This window comes from Cebus imitator, unplaced genomic scaffold (genome assembly GCF_001604975.1).
Source record: "Cebus imitator isolate Cc_AM_T3 unplaced genomic scaffold, Cebus_imitator-1.0 Scaffold751, whole genome shotgun sequence".
NCBI classification, from domain to species: domain Eukaryota; kingdom Metazoa; phylum Chordata; class Mammalia; order Primates; family Cebidae; genus Cebus; species Cebus imitator.
Window position 1 is genome coordinate 475332 of NW_016108066.1, and position 22083 is coordinate 497414.

Consider the following 22083-nt stretch of genomic DNA (forward strand, 5'->3'; position numbering starts at 1 on the left):
TGTGGCTTTTGTTGGAAGGAGGAAGATATGTAAAATTCTTGATGTTAATAATTATCATAGTAGGATTCTGAGGCTATGACCAAAGTCCAAGGAAACCTAACATTCTGCTTCACCTGTTTCTGGTGTTGTGGAGAGTTTGAACCACATGAGACCTGCTTATATTGCTGTTCATGCTGCTGTTTCTGGCCTTCCAGTGCTCAAATAGCAGGAACTTTCTGTGATATTTTGAATTTTCATCTACTGACAAACCAGAAAATACAAGGCAGACTACCCACAGGAAATTTATATAAGAGTTTGCAAGTAAAACCTGCCTCCAGTTTGCCTTTAAAGTAATATAGTGTTGTTCAGATGGTCAAATTATCCCAAACATAAACCAGACTGCCTTTCCTGCCCCTGCCCCACCTACTACCAGCTGAAGTTCTGCTCTCTTGTTAATAGACCATTAATACTGTAGTAACAAAATGTAAATGCCCTAACATTAAAGTGGTATGATGAGGCAATGTCTGGAGATCAGGACCAGATAAAGATACCACACGGTTCACAGATGGCTTTTTAAATTGTTTTTCAAATGAGAGAAACACATATGTTTTTAAAACTCTCTTTTTAGTTTTTCCCACAAATATAATCATAATGAAGCAGTCTGGGCATTACATAAAAGAAGAAGCCCCAGAACTACCAAAGGCTGCTCTAGTCTATTTCCTAAAAGTTCAAAGTTTTATAGGGAAACCCCGAAGAAACAGGATATAAGAAGGACTGGCTGGGTGTGGTAGCTCACACCTGTAATCCCAGCACTTTGGGAGGCCAAGGTCAGGAGTTGGGGACCAGCCTGGCCAACATGTTGAAACCCTGGCTCTACTAAAAATACAAAAAGGAGCTGGGTGTGGTGGTGCATGCCTGTAGTTCTAGCTACTCGGGAGTCTGAGGCAGGAGAATCGCTTGACCCAGGGAGGCAGAGGTTGCAGTGAGCTGAGATTGCACCACTGCACTCCAGCCTGGGTGACAGAGCAAAACTCCATCTCCTATTTTAAAAAAAAGGATTTAGAGAAGCTGGGCACAGTGGCATGTGCCTGTGGTCCCAGCTACTTGGGAGGCTAAGGTGGGCACAGTGGCGTGTGCCTGTGGTCCCAGCTACTTGGCTACTTGGGAGGCTGAGATGGGAGGATTACTTGAGCCCTGCCTGGGCAACATAGCAAGACTCCATTTCTTTAAAAAAAAAAAAAAAAAAAAAGCAGTAGCACTTAGAGCTAATGGGAAGAGATCAGACCCAGATAAAATGTAGTTTATAGCACTTGAGACTCTTCACTTTTCCAAAGCATAGTAAAGGTCAGGGGTCATTACCCCTAAAGTTAGGTTGTCTTTAGACCTAACTAAAAAAGGCTTTGACTTTTTTTTTTGTTTTTAGAACCTCACTCTGTCACCCAGGCTAGAGCGCAGTGGCATAAGCACGGCTCACTGCAGCCTTTACCTCCCAGGCTCAAGCAATCCTCTCACCTCAGCCTCCCAAGTAGCTGGAACTACAGCCATGTGCCACCATGCCTGGCTAATTTTTAAATTTTTTGTAGCGATGGCATCTCATGATGTTTCCCAGGCTCATCTCAAACCCATGGGCTCATGCAGTCCTTCTGCCTTGGCCCCGCAAAGTGCTGGGATTGCAAACAGAAGCCACCGCACCCAGCCTCAGCTTTTAACTTTATTGTTATTTGAGTTGATTTTCATAGGCTTTGACCTTCTAGACTTTCTGACCACAGAAAGTTTATAAGTAGATGCCAGGTCTAAAACCCATTAGGAAAATCATTTACTCCACTACAAGATTAGTTTTGTTTTGTTTTGTTTTTTATTGTATGAAAGTCAAACCAATAATAATTTGGCCATACGTCTATAACTTTCAAAGCTTGAGGAAAAATTTCTCTGCCAACAGTTATTTTAAGCATTGGAAGAAAGGGAGTGTCTAAACACTTTTTGTCACATTCCCTAATTCTTCCTTTTTTAATGTTGAAGATAAAGAATTTACTTGTGTGAGAGACAGAGCAGATGCTTTTTACCTGCTCTGTCTCCTGAGGCTCCTAGCAGTGAAATAGAAGCTTCATAAGCTCTGTGGCTTTTCAGGTCATTGAAGCCATCTCTCTGCCTCATGGAGGTCAGATATGGCCATGTGAATAAGCCTACCACTTATGAAGACAATTATTGAGTGAATCGATAATAAAGACAATTCAGATTGAACAAAACCAGTGGTGTACTTTAAAGGTTCTGTAAGTTCTTGAGTGTCCTATAGCTCCTTTAGAATTAGTATCTCAGCACTTTCATTATGTTGTCATAAGACAGTTCACATGCTTATAATTTACATGCTTTGCCTTTAAATCTTTTCTTTCCCATCCCTAGGCATGTTTGATTATCATTCTTGCCAAAGCATTTAAGATATAAGGCTAACCAAATCCTGGTTTTGGCCATGCTCTGAGCCCACATTGTTTCTATAACCTCAAGCTTCTGTACCTCATTAGGGGTTTGGGGCTTTATTTTGAAACCTCCCATGTACACACAATAAATAAATGTGCATGCTTTTTCTCCTATTAAAAAAGATGCCTAGCAGGAGTGCCATATTTACAACTCATTTTCATTTTTCATAGGCTCTTTTATGCTTTACCCTATAGTGAATAATTATGCAATATAAAAATGCTATGGGGCCAGATGCAGTGGCTCACGCCTGTAATCCCAACACTTTGGGAGGCCAAGGCAAGCAGATCACTTGAAGTCAGGGGTTCGAGGCCAGCATGGTCAACATGGCGAAACCCCATTTCTACTAAAAATACAAAAATTACCCATGTGTGGTGGCACACGCCTGTAATCCCAGCTACTTGGGAGGCTGACTGCCGAAGAATCACTTGAACCCTGGAGGTGGAGGTTGCAGTAAGCCAAGATGGCGCCACTGCACTGCAGCCTGGGTGACAGAGTGAGACTCCATCATATATAAATTAATAAATAAAGCAAGCAAGCAAGCTATGGGAACTTAGTAACAATTGTTGCTTTTGAAGACTGGTTAATGAAGGGAAAACTCATTCTCCTTGAGGTTAGACACACATTGCCTTTCCAGCTGAGTACTTACCTTGTCATAAGCTGGCTGTATTCCATAGCTGTTTACACAAAGACTCACTTAAATATTTGAATTTTTAATTTTTTCACAGCCATCTCTTCCTGTACTCTATACCCTGTCTAGCCAGGCTACACATGAAGCTGTTCATCTCCTTTGCAGGATGTTGGTCTTTGATCCAGTAAGTAGTGTTTGTTTTTATGTATTTTTAATGAATTACAAATAAATGTGTTCTGAGAGAAACAATGTGGTTTTGAATAGATTGGCAATGTAAATGATTACTTTTCAAAACATAAACTTCAATCACCAGTATCGTATGTATCATGTGCACTCATCACACAGAAGTTTATTAACACATAAGAGTCTAGGGGACGACATAAGGAACTGGATCTCATTTATTTCTTATTAATCTCAATATTTGTAAAAGGAGTTTGGCACCAAGTTAAATCAGGACAAAATAACTTTTTGTTTGTTTTGAGACAAGGTATTGTTCTGTCACCCCATCTAGAGTGCAGAGGTATGATCTCAGCTCACTGCACCCTCAACCTCCCAGGCCCAAGCATTCCTCCTACCTCAGCACCCTGAGTAGCTGGGACTACAAGCATGCTCAGCTAATTTTAAATATTTTATAGAGAAGAGGTCTCATTATATTGCTCAGGCTGGTTTGAACTCCTGGGCTCAAGTGATCCTCTTGCCTCAGACCCCAAAGTGCTGGGATTACAGGTGTGAGCCACCATGCCCAGTCAGAACACAAAATATTTTAAGATTATTTGAAAAAATCTGACCATTATATTGCATAAGGAAATGTTTGTTCTGGGTTGTTAAGATGGAAGCTTTTCCCAGTACCCTTTCTGGACTTGACTCTTCTGGAACGTACTATAAATTACAGTGTAAGTTCAGCTCTTCATTTATTCGTTCATCCAGAGAATATTATTCACATCTAGCCAATAACTATTGTCAAAGAAGACTCAAAAATGGAAGCATTTAGGAAGGAAAATTTTATGCCAAGAATACAAGGTCACCAAATACAAAAAATGCCAGATATTTAAAAGATTAAAAAAATACAAGATTACCAAAGTTATTAAGTTTACATTGGGCCATTTGTAGTGAGAAAGCTGCAACTTTCTTAGAAGATTATCAAATGCACAAACCTACAGACATCAGCATAGCAAAGATTAGGGATAAAAAACATTGTTAAGAGTCCAGGTTTGTGAGAAACAGTCAAGGTTTGTGGGACCAGAACCAATTTGAGTGACTCAAGTTATTTTTGTGTTGTCTCAGCATACAGTGTAGATTGCTTATGTGTTTATTTTGGTGTTTTTTGCTGTTTGTTTTGTTTTGTTTTACTGTGGTGTATTAGTCCATTTTTACACTCCTGATAAAGACATACCCAAGACTGGGCAATTTACAAAAGAAAGAGGTTTAATTGGACTTACAGTTTCACATGGCAGGGGAAGCCTCACAATCATGGCGAAAGGCGAGGAGGAGCAAGTCACCTCTTACATGGATGGCAGCAGGAAAAGAGAGCTTGTGCAGGGAAACTCTCCTTTTTAAAACCATCAGATCTCATGAGACTTACTGTCACAAGAACAGCACAGGAAAGACTTGCTGCCATGATTCAGTTACCTCCCACCAGGTCCTTCCCATAACACGTGAGAATTCAAGATGAGATTTGGGTGGGGACATAGCCAAACCATACCATGTGGTATGTGAAGTGCTTAGTGATACTGTAAGCCTGACAAAAGTGACAGTTCTTGCTTCCACAGTCTCCTTGTGGTCATGTTCCCACCATTAAGAGCAATTTCAATCATATAACTTGCTTAATGAGCTAGTGATTTACTATTATTTGATATTTTGTGTTATTTGCAAGTTTACGTAGCTAACAAAAAATATTGATCAGTACGTTTTAAAAACCTCCTTTTATGTGGTTAACAAAACTAGAGCTGTGTGAAATTCAGGCTTCAGATGTAATTTCTTTCGGCCATAGAGGATTTTATAAAGGGTCTAGGATTGAAATTCATGTGTTAGAAATATTTTATTCTCTATTTCTATTTAGATGTGGATCCAAGAACCATGTAACTCACCTCTACCAGGTGTGCATACACTGTTTAGAGCTGTAAGCCATCCTCTTTCTCTGATAGCCCATGTTTTGTTTGTTTTTGTTTGTTTTTTGAGACAGAGTCTTGCTCTGTCACCTAGGCTGGAGTGCAGTGGCACGATGTCAGCTCACTGCAACCTCTGCCTCCTGGGTTCAAGTGATTCTCCTGCGTCAGCCTCCCGAGTAGCCTGGATTACAGGTGCACGCCACTACATCCAGCTAATTTTTGTATTTTTAGTAGAGGTGGGGTTTCATCATGTTACTCAGGCTGGTGTCAAATTTCTGACCTTGTGATTGCCTGCCTCATTCTCCCAAAGTGCTGGGATTACAGGCATAAGCCATTGCACCTGGCCTAGAGAACCCATGTTTATTAATGCTCCTGATCTGTTAGTGTTTACAATCTTTAAGGCTGGAATATCCTTAAAGCCACAGAGCAAGTAGTAAGCACATTTTTCTGGGAGGTCTTTTGTACATAAATTCTACATGCAACATGTAGTCCTTATTCCTTAATAGTGGGATTATCACAATTAAATGAAATTTGTGGTGTGGTTGTAGTTACAAAGATTTATTTACAGAGAAAGATTTATCTGGTAAGGAGGAGTACATATTTATGGAACCTATATAAATAACTGCGTAGTCATTTAAAAACAAAGAAATTAGGCTGAGCATAGAGCACAGTGGCTCATGCTTGTAATCCCAGCACTTTAGGAGGCTGAGGCAGGAGAATCCCCTAAGCCCAAGAACTTAAGACCAGCCTGGGCAACTTAGGGAGACCCCACATCTACAAAATTAATTTTTTTTTTAAATTGGCTGGGCATGGTAGCATGTGTCTATAGTTCCAGCTACTCAGGAAGCTGAGGTGGGAGAATGGCCTGAGCCCAGGAGGTCGAGGCCACAGTGAGACATGATCCCACCATTGTACTCCACCCTGGCAAGGGAGAGAGAGCAAAAACCCTGTCTCAAAAAGAAAGAAATTAATTTAGTTAATGTACACTACATAATAATTAACTGCTTTTATCACTGTTATAAACAAAGCTAACAAGTTGATTACTTTGTTACAGAATTATTATTTTTAAATTGGCCTGATGCTTTGTTAGCTTTTGATCTATATTAATAATGGATTTTTTTTTTAATTTCCAGTTCTGAGAGTTCAGTCAGAACAAGAAACCATTTAAAGAGAGTTTTGTTCTGATTTTAACCTGTTAAATTAAAAGTCAGCAATACATTAAGAAGAAATGAGAGAATGTGTGTGTGTGTGTGTGTGTGTGTGTGTGTATGTGTGTGTGTGTGTGTGTCAGGGTCTCACTCTGTAGCCCAGGCTGGAGTGCAGTGGCACGATCTCGGCTCACTGCAACTTCCACCTCCTGGGTTCAAGAGATTCTCCTCCCTCAGCCTCTTGAGAGGCTGGGATTACAGATGTGCACCACCACGCCCAGCTAATTTATTTTTATATTTTTGGTAGAGACAGGATTTCACCATGTTGGCCAAGCTGGTCTCGAACTCCTGACTTCAAATGTTCCACCAGCCTTAGCCTCCCAAAATGGTGAGATTACAGGCGTGAGCCCCTTTTAAATACCCATGAAGAACAGACCATTGACCATAAATAAATTAGTGTATTTATTTAGTCCGTTTAGTCTTAGGTAACTAGTTATTCTTGTTTTGTTGATCTTGGGTTAAGCAGTCTACTGCCATGGTGTGTCTGCCCCCAGACTGAAACAGTACTGGAAATGCTGACTCAATTACTTGATTCAGTCTAAGAGGCAGGTGTCTATGGTGAGTACACATACACACACACATACATACAAATACACATTGAGCATCCCTAATCTGGAACTTTGAATGCCAACATGACATCGCAAATTACCTGACCTTAGTGACAGGTCACAGTCAAAAAGCAGGTATACAACACACAGTTTGTTCAGTATCCCCAAGGGAAAAAGATCCTCCTAGCCTCTGTCAGCTGTGATTCTATCTTCCCCAAGCATATCCAGATTCCCCCATGCAAGTGTGTCCACAACAGTGATAAAGTGGCACATGTGCAGGCCAGATGCACCAATGTCAGGTTCCCCACAATGCTTCACATGGTGCCAAGACCTATGGGCATTATTTTGTATTTTTTGCCTGTTCCCTGCTCTGTGGAGTAAAGATATTATTGAAAATGTCAAGAAGTCCTGCAGATAACCCAGCAAGTAACAGTGATTTTTTTTTTTTTTTAAAAAGGAAGGATTTATGTTTATCTATAGCACAGAATGCCAAACTATTGGAGAAACTGGACAGTGGTATAAACGTGAAGCATCTTACTTCACACTTGGAAGTAAGTTGTTGGAATGATCGCTGTATATGACCTAAAGAAACAGAAGGATAAACTTGAAGTTCTGTGCTGAAACTCATAAACAGAAGTTAATGAAAAATGGAAAGGGAAGCCAAGGGCTGAGAGGGGCCCTTGACCAGGCTTGCACATTGTCAGCCTACTTGTTTCTTTGGGTTCCAGCAGTTGGAACTCTGTCCCAGTGGAACCTCTAGGAATAGCTGTCAAAGGACTCAGACTTTTTTAGAAAAAAAGAAAAGGAAAAAGTTTACTTGCTAAGAGTGCAGGGGAGTCAGACTTCAGAAGAGCTAGGTCACCAAATACAAAACATAAACTCATTGAAAGGAAAACAAACCAAGGTTATCAAGTACCCATTTGCCAGTTCATGGTGAATAAAACACCCACTTTCTTCTGTGATTATCTTATCTTTAAAGGTCATGGCATGCCCTTTTAGATCAGCATAGCAAAAATCAGAGATAAAAGTGTTTGTAGGGAATCCAGGTTTATGGAAAACATTTTATTATTATTTGGGGACCAGAACAGTTAGGATGATTCAGTTGTTTTTGGTTTATTTGAAAACTAAAGTGGTTTTCTTCTTTAAATTGTGTAATGTGAAGTGCTTGGTCATATTGGAATCAGAGCAAAGTGTTCTCATTTTTGTTCTACTCTGTACTATTGAGTTCATCCTTAAATCCTTTAAAATTTACTTTGTCTCAGTAGTACACATTGGTCTACTGAGCTAAAAGAAGGCACAGTTTCTTTAATTTTTTAATGGAGTAATAAGTTTAAAAGTTTAGATTTTCAGGTAAACTTTAATATATTAAGTATTCTGATCTAAAGTCACAGAAAATGACGGGGCACAGTAGCTCATACCTGCGGTACCAGCACTTTGGAAGGCCAAGGCTGGGGGCCAGAAATTCTAGAACATAGAGAGACCCCATCTCTACAAAAAAAATTTTTTTAAGTGCCAGAAAATAAAAAGCTAGACTCCTGATACTCAGACTGAGCTGTATCTCAAAACATGGCAGTCAGACCGCTATCTGCTGCCTAACTCCAGCAGCTTTTGCCTTAGTCTATTTGGTATTCTAAGAGAATAAAAATTTCAAGCAGCTTTGTAAGACTGCCACTATGAACATATCTTTTGGATGCTGACACATATTTAGAAAACACAGCCTGTTGTTTAAAATATTAAATGTAACCCCATTCGAATCACTACACAGTTAAATGTCGTGGTATTTGTGATTTTTGACCCTGCATACATCTGTTTCAGAGTAGGAACTTCTCAGAGAATTTCAACAGAAAGGCACTTCTAAGTACTTTATGATGGTAGATGATAACAGTAGTTGTCCTGAATCATACACTCCCTATGCTGCTATGTTACCCACCTCTAAATTCAATTATCCCTCTTTGGATGGGATGTACTATAAATTATATATAAGCTGTGTAAAGCAGTTAGTATGTCTTTTGAAAGATCCTATGTGGACAGTCATATTTATCTGTAGTGTTGATGTGCTGGTCTCTAATTTGATTTCAGTCCAAAAGAATATCCGCTAAGGATGCCTTAGCCCACCCCTACCTAGATGAAGGGCGACTACGATATCACACATGTATGTGTAAATGTTGCTTTTCCACCTCTACTGGAAGAGTTTATACCAGTGACTTTGAGCCTGTCACTAATCCCAAATTTGATGACACTTTTGAGAAGAACCTCAGTTCTGTCCGACAGGTTAAAGGTGAGTATCTGGTTTGGCCTTGGGCCAGGCAAGATGCCAAGTAACATTTTTCATCAGGTGTCCATGAAGAGCTGAGATGTGGTTGGTAACCAAAGCTCCCTGGTATGTTTATTTTACAACCCTGAATATAGCTATGTGTCCAGGGCATAACAATTCATATTTAATATTACACACAGGGGAAGGTTGGGGAGAGGCATGAATAGTTTGTTCTTATTTCCAAAGTTGATTTAGTGAGTATGACTCAAAATACATTTAATATGTATTCACTCAATGTCATTTCATTGATTGAAACGTATTGATCTTCTTTATATAATATACAAAGTTCCATTAAGTATAAAAATTCACAGAGGGAATCATTCCTTGGATGATGACAAGAGAAGGGAATTTCTGATAGTGTACTCATAAAATTTTGTTACAGGGTCTCCTGTTGGGATACAGTGGGGATAATGACAATCAAAATTCTGAGTCATTTTAGTGTCTACTCTAGGACATTTTACAAGAGAGAGGGTAGTCCCCAAGTAACCACCTGAAACTATATACCTAGATACCAACTGATCTTCCAAAAGGCAGCAACTTAGAAGAGTTCATCTGTAATGCCAAACCTTGGAGTGTCTCTCTAATTTATAGACCATTTTACTCTTTCCACTGATGGGGCTGCAGTCTGTAATGCCACCAGTGGGTTTTTTGCCTACATTTAGCAACAGCTGTCATTTCAGTTTTAGGAAGTTCAGCTGAATTCTGCTTGATAGATGATGTGTTGTTTGATTTAACTAAACCAGTAGGAAATGTTATTCAGATGCTGGCTAGAGTCAGCTGAGAATTCACTGCTCCCAGGCCTGCAAATTGTCATGGATTGTATGATGCTTGCTTTCTCCACAGAAATTATTCACCAGTTCATTTTGGAACAGCAGAAAGGAAACAGAGTGCCTCTCTGCATCAACCCTCAGTCTGCTGCTTTTAAGAGCTTTATTAGGTAACTATATCTATGTAATTCTAACATACTTGTTAGAATTAAAGGATGCCAGTGTTATTTGATTATTCAGCGTTATTTGTTTTTATTTAGATAACATAGGTAAAAGGTGCAACAGAAAGTTTCTGTTATGAGGTTTGAGTGTATTAAAACTAATCAGGCCAGGCACAGTGGCTCACACCTATAATCCCAGCACTTTGGGAGGTCGAGGCGGGTGGATCACCTGAGATCAGGAGTTCAAGACCAGCCTGACCAATATGATGAAACCCCATCTCTACTAAAAATACAAAAATTAGCCAGGTGCGGAGGCATGCACTTGTAATGTCAGCTACTCAGGAGGCTAAGACAGGAGAATCGTTTGATCCTGGGAGTTGGAGGTTTCAGTGAGCCGAGATCACGCCATTGCACTCCAGCCTGGACAATCAGAGCAAAACTCCATCTCACAAAAACTATAAGCATCACATTTTACACTGGTGCCAGTTCACTGTAGTTGCTTTGGCAATATTTTTCCCAGATGATCATTGTGCTGCCTCTTCACGTACATGGCGATTTCCTGGAGTTAGATGTGGTCATCTCAGTTCCCACTACCATTCCCACTCCCTAGTAATAACTGCAAGTGAGAAAATCATTTTTTTGTGTGCTGGTGGACTGCTGGTGTATCCTGTGTAGAGGGCAAGCCAACAGGCTTATGGTAGAGCTGTGAACCTACTTTGGAACTTACCAGGTTTCATTCTCCTTGTGTCTCTGTCCTTTCCTTCTCTTGATCTCTTTTTGTTTAAGTCCTTATATATCAATCAGGGTCCAGTCAGGAGAAATAAACCACTTCCCCATAATATGAATGGGGATAATTTAGTAACAACAATTGTTAACTGGGAAATATGATCAACTGCTAAAAGGCATAAAAGGATTCTGAAGGCTGCTGAAGTAGCAAATGCAGAAAGCAGCTACTCCCTGTAGACTGAGGTTCCTTTGGCAATTTTTTTGACAGAGGGAAAGTAAACAAAGAAATTAAGAATTTAGAAGCAGTTCCTCTATGTAAGGACCTCTTTGGAGAGGTTATGGCTGCCACAGGAACAGGAACACAGCATGAGGGTAGAGTGCAGAAGAGGAAGTGTGCCAGAAGGTGTGGGCAGAACTGGTCCATCGAAGACGCCTGCCAGGAGAGTTTGAGTGGAGCAAAGCTGAGCCTTCCACATGACGAAAAAAAGCACAACAAACCAGGGAAGAGAGCCTGCTTCCCGATGCCACAGCTTTGCAGTGCCCTTCCGGCACCCTCTTGTTGACAAACACTAACGTTTAGCTCAGTGGCAAAGGGAATCATGAACAGGGTCTGGCTCCACCATCACAAAGCAAGACAAAGAAGCATAGATTTGGATCTGAGTGGCCACACAGTCTCTATCTTCCCCACTGCCTTTCTCTTCTCCTTTTTCTCTCTTCTTCTGCTCTTTCCCTTGAATCATATTGAAGTTGTTTGAATCTGTTGGACCACAGTCAAGATTTTATGTGTAAAATTTGTAAAATTATAAGACCTGACTTTCCTTTTTTCTATGTATTTTTCTATTGGAAGAAGGAATCAAGTTGCATTTTTATTTATCTGTGGTTTTAAATTACTTTGTTTTACTATTTTCCCCTAAGAGTTATTGACCCTGTCAATTAGGCAGTTTAGCAGCTTAGGTATAAATGATCCTGGGCCTTGGAGAAACAAAATGGTTTCACTTTTCCCTCTCAAGTTTATAATCTAATTAGCAACCTTAGTCAGACATAGGAAAAAGTCAGTAACATCTGTAGATAACCAATGCTAAATGATTACCTATATTTCTTAATTAATACTTGATAAAAGAATGCTTCTAAGGCTCATTCAAATAGGCCACTGTATTTTGAGAGGTTACTTTTAAATGGATAATTCTACATCCCTTAAGGTTGTTTTCCTGATTGTTGAAATTGTCACTTGTAATACCTACCATTTACTTTACACTATGAAGTAGGCACTGTGGAAAACACTTCACATCTGTTATTATTTATTCATCACAATATCCTTTGAGGTAAACAGCATTGTTCCTTTCCAGATGAGAAGAGATTAAGGCACTTGCTCAGTGCCATACAACTAGTAAATGACATGTTAATTTCAGCCTATATATTACCCACTACACCATATTGCCTCTCCGTAGATAATAGATCCTTAAACAGACAACTTAGAACAAATTCAACTTTAAAGAAACAAGTAAAAATCCAGAAGTGGACTTAATTTTTTCAGAGGAAGAGAGGAAAACAGGCAGTCGTGAATTACCCTTTTGCCATTGTGGCATTACAACTAATTTCTCCATCACTGTTTTCTTCCAGTTCCACTGTTGCTCAGCCATCTGAGATGCCCCCATCTCCTCTGGTGTGGGAGTGATGGTGGAAGATAATGTACTACTGAAGATGTAATGTAGCTTTCCACTGGAGTCTGGGATTTGCAATTCTGGAGGTTAATCATGCTTGTACTGTAATTTTACTAATGAAGTTTTAAATTAACAACCACTACTTGTATGATATGAATAATATTTAGAAATGTTACTAGACTTTTAATCTTGTAAAGTGGTTGTGCTTTTAGAAGAAAAATATTTTACCCAGAGTTGCACATGTTTTATGAATTCAGTGCAGCTGTTATGGCTCACCTCAGAACAAAAGAGAATTGAACCAAATTTGGGAGTTTGGGGTTTTATGTTTTTGTTTTGTTTTTCTTTTCTAAAATGAAGTGAGATTGTTCACACACACACACACACACACACACACACACACACACACAAAGGACAGTCATACATTTTGATATTTGAGCCATTCCTAAAGATTGGGGGTTTTCTAAAACTAAAAAAAAAATCTAGAAACCTTGCCTGCGACCAATCATGGAGCCACGTGAACTGATCGTGGCTGCACCTGGGGGGAGGGTAGGGATGAGGGGCATGCCACCTAATGATCAAGCCCTATAATTAGCTTCTCATTAGAGCCGTGATGGTGATGTGTGCTGTCTAAAATCCAATGTTGTGGGTAGAGAGAATGAGTTTGTGACTAGGAGAGACTAAACTTTTGTTTTCCTTACCCAGTATAAATATATATATATATATTTAATCTATTTTTATTAGAAGTTTTTCTGCTCTTTCTTACATAAAAGAACCCCAAGCATGCATCTTTCATGTGTGTAAATAATTCATTTCTGGGCTAATTTCAAAAGAATCCCAACATTGCTGTATAGAAAGAGAACTAGCTTGCACATTTTAGGTCTGTGAAATTTTGTGAGACTTTTCCTGCACTGGACAGTAAAAAAAATAATAAAAGACAAAAACAAATTAAAAAAAAATTTTAAGCCACAACTAAAAAGGCACATAGGGAATTATGTTAAATGTGTTTGTGTCCTTAGGCAAAGCTGTGGGAGTCTTGAAATGTCACAGTAGTAAATAACTTATTACTTTTTGACAAGTTCTTTTTTTCTGTTGGAACACTGAATTCTTCTGTGCATATGTACATATGAATACAAATCGAAGGCCTCTACCTCCTGGAGTTATACAACTTGGCTTGTTTACCTCCACATGCTGATGATGACTATTTTTTTTTTTTTTTTTAAGTTCAGTGTGGAGACTTGAAACTTGAATGTCCCTTCCAACTTTTATATTAAAAATAAAAAGAAAATTGAAGATCATTTTTCACCTGTACAAGGAATATTAATGGATCGTCTTAAAATTGGTCTAGGAAAAAACCTTGGTGTGTGTTATGGACAATTAACTGTTAAAGTTATTGTAAGTTATCTGTATTTAGCAGAGTATTTTCAACTTGAGTGATCTGAGCTGAATCTGAAGACTATTAATAAGTTATGTTTGGAAGTTTTAACTTCAATGAAGTAATTATTTGCTGTGAAAGAAACAAACATTGAATTACTAAACAAAGATGGTGCAATATCTTTGTTTTTTTTTATGAGGCTCCTGAGAATCAACCCAACTGAAGCATTTCAATTCACTTGAATGAGAAACGTGTTTAGTATCAAAAGAGCCCAAGAAGACACTGGTGTGAAAGGTACAATCTCAGAGGTTGGTCAATTACCGTGGCACACTTTGTACAATGTAGATTTGAAGTACAGTGGTGAAAACATTAAATGTGACATTTGAAAAAGATGTGTCATCTGTTTTATTTCAGTTTCTTTCCTTTGTTTTCTCTTCAATACAACTCACATCCTGACTTTGCAAAGTTTTGAGACATTTCCTATTTATATTTCCACTTTGATCTTTGAGGAAATTGGTTGTTTTTAAAAATCTTCCCAGAAACTTTAGATTGACAAAATATATTGAAAATTTAGTTAACCGATATCAAAGACATGTGATTTAAATATACACAATATAGAAGTCTCTAATCCAGTGGTTTTCAAACTTTTTTTTCTTTGAAGCAATATCTTGTACTCAAATATATTAAAGAAATAAAAGTAGATTGCTTTGTATGAAGCAGACTGGTGAAGGGACTGGACACCTTCCTCCTCTTCACTTCTGCCTCCTACGCCTAGCAGCCCAAAGGTACTTTCAGCTAAGGAAGAAGTCTCAGCCCATTGGTGGTGTAATCAAGGGCTGAAACTAGACTGCCTCACTTCAGAATACTTTGCCTGAAGCTAAAGCAACATTACTCTTGAGTTTGTAGGTGGCATGTACTTCTCCTTATCTTTCTTTATTTAGCAAAATGAATGGATTTTTTTTTCCTGACATTGAGGGAGTTGGCTATTCTAATTCATGTAAATTAATATAAATACACATTATTTTATTCAACAAAATTTTGAATACTTAGTATAAGAATTACTTGTCAGGAAGCCATATTAATAAATATCAGTAATGCTTAGATAAGGAAACCAGTTTCATCACTTAAAAGAGAGCATTTTGAGTTACACATATGATTTCGAAACTAAATTCCTGCTGGGCGTGGTGGCTTACACCTCTAATCCCAGCACTTTGGGAGGCCAAGGCAGGTGGATCACTTGAGGTCAGGAGTTCAAGACCAGCCTGGCCAACATGGTGAAACCCCATCTCCACTAAAAATATAAAAATTATCCAGGCACGGTGGCGGGCGCCTGTAATCCCAGCTACTCAGGAGGCTGAGGCAGGAGAATCATTTGAACCTGGGAGGTGGAGGTTACAGTGAGCTGAGATCATGCCAGTGCATTCCAACCTTGACAACAGAGTGAGACTCTGTCTCAAGAAAAACAAAAGAACTAAATTCCTTTACAGATAAGTATTAGAGAAAATATAGTGACCTGCTCTTGACCGGAACCTACTTAGAAAACCAAGGAGATTTGTGCCTTACTGCCTTATTGTTGGGAATTGCAAAAATGTGAGTTCTCATAGCCAGTAGAGTCAGTGTGGACAGGTAAATTAGGGTTATAATCACCTACAATTTGTAGGCAGTTTAAGAACCTGTGAAAGATGGAGATAATCTCTTGTGATGACTCATAAGGTTTATAATTTTTGTTTTGTTTTCCCTCTCTGTTACTTAAAATATTACTTTATATTAAAATAAAAACTATATTAATAGAATATAAAATTGCATGAATTTTGAAATTAAGACAACTTTTAAGATATTTTCAGAAAACAAATTTAGTTTACTCTCAACAGAGCCTCATCAAAGGCAGTTCTAAAGGGGACTTTACTTCAAGAAGATGATGTACCGGGCCGGGCGCGGTGGCTCAAGCCTGTAATCCCAGCACTTTGGGAGGCCGAGGCGGGTGGATCACAAGGTCAAGAGATCGAGACCATCCTGGTCAACACGGTGAAACCCCGTCTCTACTAAAAATACAAAAAATTAGCTGGGCATGGTGGCATGTGCCTGTAATCCCAGCTACTCAGGAGGCTGAGGCAGGAGAATTGCCTGAACCCAGGAGGCGGAGGTTGCAGTGAGCCGAGATCGCGCCATTGCACTCCAGCCTGGGCAACAAGAGCGAAACTCCGTCTCAAAAAAAAGAAAAAGAAGATGATGTACCTTCAAGAGGAAGAAAAACAATAACTAAAAGCAGATATCTGAGAATGGTGAACAAAGAAATTGGTGAACATATGGGGGAAACTAAGCAGATATATTGCATATAATGTTAGGTTTATAGGGATGATAAACTACAGCAGCACCTTTAAACTAGGGGTACACACACCCCTGAGGATAAATGAAGACTCTCCAGGAGGTACATGGGCACATATGTTTGTTTGGGTCTTTGCGTCTTTTTGAGACAGTCTTGCTCTGTCACCCAGGCTGGAGTGCAGTTCCTTGATCGTAGCTCACTGCAGCCTCAACCTCCTGGGCTCAAGTGAGCCTCCCACCTCATCCTCCCAAAATGCTGGGATTACAGATGTGAGCCACTGCACCAAGCCAAGTACATATGTTTCTAAGCGAGCCAACTTCACTTTTTTTTTTTTTTTTTTTTTTTTTTGAGACAGGGTCTCACTCTGTTGCTCAGGCTGGAGTACAATGGTGCAATCTCGGCTCACTGCAACCTATGCTTTTTAGGTTCAAGCAGTTCTGCCTCAGCCTCCCGAGTAGCTGGGATTATAGGCACACACCACTACCACCCAACTAATTTTTGTATTTTTAGTAGAGATGGAGTTTCAGTATGTTAGCCAGGATGGTCTTGATCTCTTGACCTCGTAATCCAACCGCCTCAGCCTCCCAAAGTGCTGGGATTACAGGTCTGAGCCACCACACCTGGCCATCTTCACTATTTTTTCCCTCCATTCCGTTTCTGAGTTTTATTTTCACATCCCTCTTCACAGTTATTGAGGGAATGTGTTCTCTTTCCAGGTTCACAAGGGGGCATAGTTTTAAGGGCAAGAAATTCCTAGTGCCATGCCCCCCTCCCATCTCTCTCTATCCGGGATATTTAACGGTTTATGTTTAAATTTTGCGGGTGCAGGAAGAAACTAAGAGTCAGTCACTCCAGCAGAGGTTCTAAGGAACTCCTTTCATTGACCTGAGGTCTTAGAGAAGGTGGGGTTTCCTCCCAGGTTAAAAGTCCCCTTCTTCCACACCCCTTCAGACTCCATGTTTGGATCCCCTTCCACGAACACTCCCTTCGTGGAAGCTATTTTTTTCTATCCTGGATTTTCCCTCTGGAAAATCTCTTGTGGAAGCCTGTCTTCCCCTCCTAAACTCCAACTCTCACTCTGTTCCCTTCCACTCAGTGTGGAAGCTGCTTTCCTCTCCTGGATTCCGTCTTTCTGAAGTCTCTCACTCAGTGTGAGAGTTAGCTCCTTGTTTCTCTCTCCTTCTCCCGTTTTTCTCTCTCTCTAAATGACTTTCTACAAACACTTTTGAGTCTGGCATTTACTGTGTACTGCACCGTGGTCCCCTCTCTCATTCTTGAGAGGGCAGGAGACCAAGAACCTGGAGAAACGTCCTCTCGGGAGCTGAGGGCACGCTGAACCCCAGTATTACATTATCATTCTCCCACTTAGATGAATTTCTTACACATCTTAGATAGTAAAGTGGTACAGTATACCTAAGTATAAAAACTTCCTGAGTTGCAAACTAAAGGGACAATTTGAAACAATTTTTGTTTATAGAGACCTCACCTTTTGTATCTCTACTGTCAGGTAATCCATCAGTCCTGAGAGACAGCCCCTGGAAAGTAAAGCAAAGAGAACATTAGGAAGAAATACTGGGACTGGCAGTATTTAATTTCATCCAGGCAGCAAATTCATGGCACAGCTGTGTCTGTCTTACAATTGAGAAGTGAGATGGTTTTTGTGGAAACATAAAATGAATGTAGACCTTTCCCAGTAGAGAGTAAATCGGTTTTGACTCCCTGGTTTGCCACTAAGGATGTTCCGGTTAGTTTATATGGTTGACATTTTCCATAACTAGAATTAGCCTGAATCTGCAGCTGCAAAGTTTTGACAAAAATATATTTAAAGCAAAAGAGTAAAAATTAACCAAAAATATTGTAGAAATATTGGCGAGGATGTGAAGAAATTGGAACCCTTGTGTGCTGAGAATGTGAAATGGTACGACAGTTACAGAAAATGGTATGCCAGTTCCTAAAAAAAATTAGAAGCTAGGCACGTGGTATATGCCTATCATCCCAACTATCTGGGAGGCTGAGACAAGAGGATTGCTTGAGTCTGGGTGCGGTGGCTCAAGCCTGTAATCCCAGCACTTTGGGAGGCCAAGGCGGACAGATCACCTGAGGTCAGGAGTTTGAGACCAGCCTGGCCAAAATGGTGAAACCCTGCCTCTACTAAAAATTCAAAAATTAGCCGCCATGCTGGTAGGCAGCTATAGTTCCGGCTACTCGGGAGGCTGAGGCAAGAGAATCACGTGAACCCAGGAGGTGGAGGTTGTAGTGATCCAAGATGGCGCCACTGCGCTCCAGCCTGGGCAACAGAGTGAGACTTAAAAAAAAACAAAAACAAAAAAACTAGATAACCAGAAAATATAACAGCCACTAAAATTTTTTTTAAAGTTATTGAGTTCTACTTGGTGCTCAATATCTCTGTGCGCTGGCCATGGAGATTATCAAAATAATAAAATGTCACGGTGCTTATGGTCCATGGGGATGGAAATATAAAGAAATCTTCACAACATGATTTCAACTCTGCTCTGAGAGAGGAAGAGAGGATTGAGTGTCCTGGAGTACTCAGGGGTGACAGTGAACCCAGGGCAGGTGAAGTGCTCAGGGACGCTTCCCCGGGGAGCTGAATTGAGGATAAACTGGAGTTAGCCTGGCAAAGAGAGGTGGTCTGATCTGTGATTTCAGTTATGCTTTTATGACGTGCACACCTATTTAACACTTGTACGGGCCAGGCTGTTGATCTTCCTCTTTGTGATTTCTTCCAGGGCTTTTATGCTTGTAAAGCTCTCTTGCCACAAGATTCTCTTTCCTGTTTTTCCTTAGTTCAATATATTTTACACTTAACTCTTTACTTGGAAATTATTTTGATGACCGACAGTGGGATGAGACCCTGGTGGAAGGCTGAAGAGGCAGAAACGGAAAGAAACGTCTTCATTCTGCTGCCCTTCTTCCTGACTTGGTGGCTGCAGGGCTTCCACCAGTCACCCTCTCCCCTCTCTGTGGTTGTTTCAGTGATGGGTGAGCAGGAGTGTGTGTGGCTGTAGCCCTGGGTGATTGGAGGCGATGGTCCAGTAGTCCATGTTGGCCTGAAGTAGGAGGGATGTGGAGCAGACTGCTGTGAGGACTCCAGCATGGGAACCGGACGGGGCATATGAAGATGTATGTGCCACCTCATGCTGCCCATCGCTGCTACCCAACTGGCTTGGGCCTTGTTCTCCCTGGGAGGCAGCAGGAAAACGGGAGTGGGTCATTTTCTTATTTTCTTCCCTCTCTCATCTCACCTTCCACCCCTCTCTCTGATGGATGGCACAGACTGAGTCACAGCTAATGGCTTTCCATGCAGCCCTTGGAACTGATGAAGCTGCTAACAAGTGCCTGAGTAAATGAGTTGCCGTCCTGCCTCACTCTCCCCCTCCCACTGAAGGCCACAGAGCAGGCCGTGGGCTGCACAGCAGCTCATGGACACTGGGGACACAGAATGGGGATGAAGGATGAGGCCTGTCACCCTAGACCAGGAAGCCAGGGTAGGGGGAAACGAGAGGGCGGAGATAAGCACTGGGGAGAAGCATATGTGCAGACGGAGTTGGTGAGAATTGTGGAGAAATGTGAGGAGAGGCAGGTGGCAGAGATGTGAGCAAGAAGGAGTGTGTATCAGCTCAAGTGGTGCCCTTCTGTGCCAGGCACTGAGGCACAAAGATACGAAGCTCCTGCCTTGTCCTTGAGGAAACCACAGTTTTGTAGGAGAGGGAGAGGCATGCAGATATGGTCACTTCTTGTTGTTGTTGTTTTTAATAAGGCCTCAGTGCTGTCACCCAAGGCTAGAGTACAGTAGTGTGATCTTGGCTCACTGCAGCCGCGACTTTCTGGGCTCAAGTGATCCTCCCACTTCAGCCTCCCGAGTAGCTGGTACTACAGGCACGTGCCACCACACCCGGCTTTTTTTTTTTTTTTTTTGTTTTTTTAGTAGAGATGAGGTTTCACTATGTTGCCCAGGCTGGTCTCAAACTCCTGGGCTCAAGCAATCCACCCACCTTGGCTTCCCAAAGTGTTAGGATTACAGGTGTGAGCCATGGCGTCCAGCCTACCCACTCTTTAAGTTGTCAAAAGAAGCCTGTGACAACAGCTTTACTGTTCTCTTTTTACAGTGAGGCTCAGAGAGGCCAGGCAACTCTCCCAAAGTCACACAGCTGAAAAATGTGAGTGGGATTCAAACCCAGAACCTCTGACTCCAGAATCCATACCCTTTCCACCACCCCTAGGTTTGTAAGTATGTGTAAAGACATGATAAACTACTAAGAACAGATCTGTCTGGGTTGATCTGATTTTCCCCATTGATGGAATTATTTGGTCAGGAATGGGGCTGCTGCAAGCTTCTCATGTCTGGACTTCAGCAAGGCACACAGCAAAATCTGACATCCTGTGGACACCGGGTAATGTGTGGGTGAAATGACTCAACAGCTGGAATAATTTTTTTTTTTTTTTTTTTTGACAGAGTCTTGCTCTGTCACCCAGGCTGGAGTGCAGCAACCTGATATCGGCTCACTGAAACCTCTGCCTCCCAGGTTCAAGTGATTCTCCTGCCTCTGCCTCCTGAGTAGCTGGGATTACAGGCGCACGCCACCACACCTGACTAACTTTTGTATTTTTAGTAGTAGAGATGGGGTTTCACCATGCTGGCCAGGCTGGTCTCGAACTTCTGATCTCAAGTGATGCCCACCTTGGCCTACAAAAGTGCTGGGATTACCCGCATGAGCCACTGCACTGGCCAAGAATTTAGTTAGATGAGAGGCTGTTTCGAAAGGCAACTCATGGCTGAAACTGGGAAGTGGTGGCTTTGCACCGCAGGGCTCTGTCCCTGGTCCTACTCTCTTGAACTTTTTTTCCTTTTCTTCTCCTCCATATTTATTTCTAATTATCAAAGTAACATATGTCTACTGTAGAAAAATATAAATGATAAGTAAGCCAAAAGAAAGGAAAAGCATCCTAATTCTCATTGTACCGCTTGCTGAACAGCCTTTTTCAATTTGCTATAACTTTGAATATTTTTGGAATACAGTGTTGGGACCTGAAGTCCCACAACAAAAGGTAACTCACTGTTCACACTGAGGGTGCACCCTGCCAGTCTCTACTACAAACGATACCAAGAAAATGTAGCATGTGTTGGGTACTTACAATGAGCTGGCAACAGTCCTCAGCTTCTGACAGGTATTATTTCATTCAATCTTCCTAACCTTTTATGGGGACTCTAAAGATCTATTTTTCACAGACGACAAAGCTGAAGCTCAGAGATGAAATAATTTCCTCAGGCCACAGAGATTGGCTCAACAATTGAGGCAGGGTTTGAATCAGGTTCTGTCTGATTCTGGGGTGGGGCTCTGAGCGACTCTGGAATGCCCTCCAAAGGTGCCTGCAGGTTCCTGGACTATCTCCCACTGTCTGCCTCTCACCCCGCCCTCTAAGTGGGGGCTGTTTGTGCAGGACAGTCCGAATCTCCCCGTTGCTTCTCTTCTGCTTGCACTGTAGCATCTGGGGACACGACTTAGCATGTGATCCCACCCCAGGCACAAAACCCAAAGACCCTCCTGATCTGTCAGTAGCCACCCCTGGGTGCTTATTTTACAATAGGAGGGTGGCTTGCCTAGGGAGGCCAGGAATTTAAGTAAGAAACACTTACTATTTTTCAGGTTCTGTTCTAAGCACTTTAGAAATAACTTTTTCGCCGGGCGCGGTGGCTCAAGCCTGTAATCCCAGCACTTTGGGAGGCCGAGGCGGGTGGATCACGAGGTCAAGAGATCGAGACCATCCTGGTCAACATGGTGAAACCC

The 22083-nt window shown here is 41.1% G+C and overlaps 1 protein-coding gene and 1 long non-coding RNA gene across 3 annotated transcripts in view; one reads left to right on the top strand and one right to left on the bottom strand.

Annotated features, from left to right (window-relative positions):
* Nucleotides 1-11170, bottom strand: part of LOC108296910 — a 41365-nt gene extending 30195 nt beyond the window's left edge. The window contains exon 1 of the long non-coding RNA XR_001822026.2: nucleotides 10916-11170. This is a non-coding gene — a long non-coding RNA (uncharacterized LOC108296910). The remainder of the gene's footprint in view (nucleotides 1-10915) is intronic.
* The window catches only part of NLK (nemo like kinase), a 158958-nt gene extending 144619 nt beyond the window's left edge, over nucleotides 1-14339 (top strand). Inside the window, exons 8-11 of one of the 2 annotated variants that reach the window (XM_017519488.2) lie at nucleotides 3180-3266; nucleotides 9026-9224; nucleotides 10104-10197; nucleotides 12535-14339. In XM_017519488.2, coding sequence (XP_017374977.1) covers nucleotides 3180-3266; nucleotides 9026-9224; nucleotides 10104-10197; nucleotides 12535-12589 — 435 coding nt within the window. In that variant the 3' untranslated portion in view covers nucleotides 12590-14339. The remainder of the gene's footprint in view (nucleotides 1-3179; nucleotides 3267-9025; nucleotides 9225-10103; nucleotides 10198-12534) is intronic. The other variant, XM_017519489.2, reaches the window with a different exon arrangement.
* Nucleotides 14340-22083: the final 7744 nt, after the last annotated feature.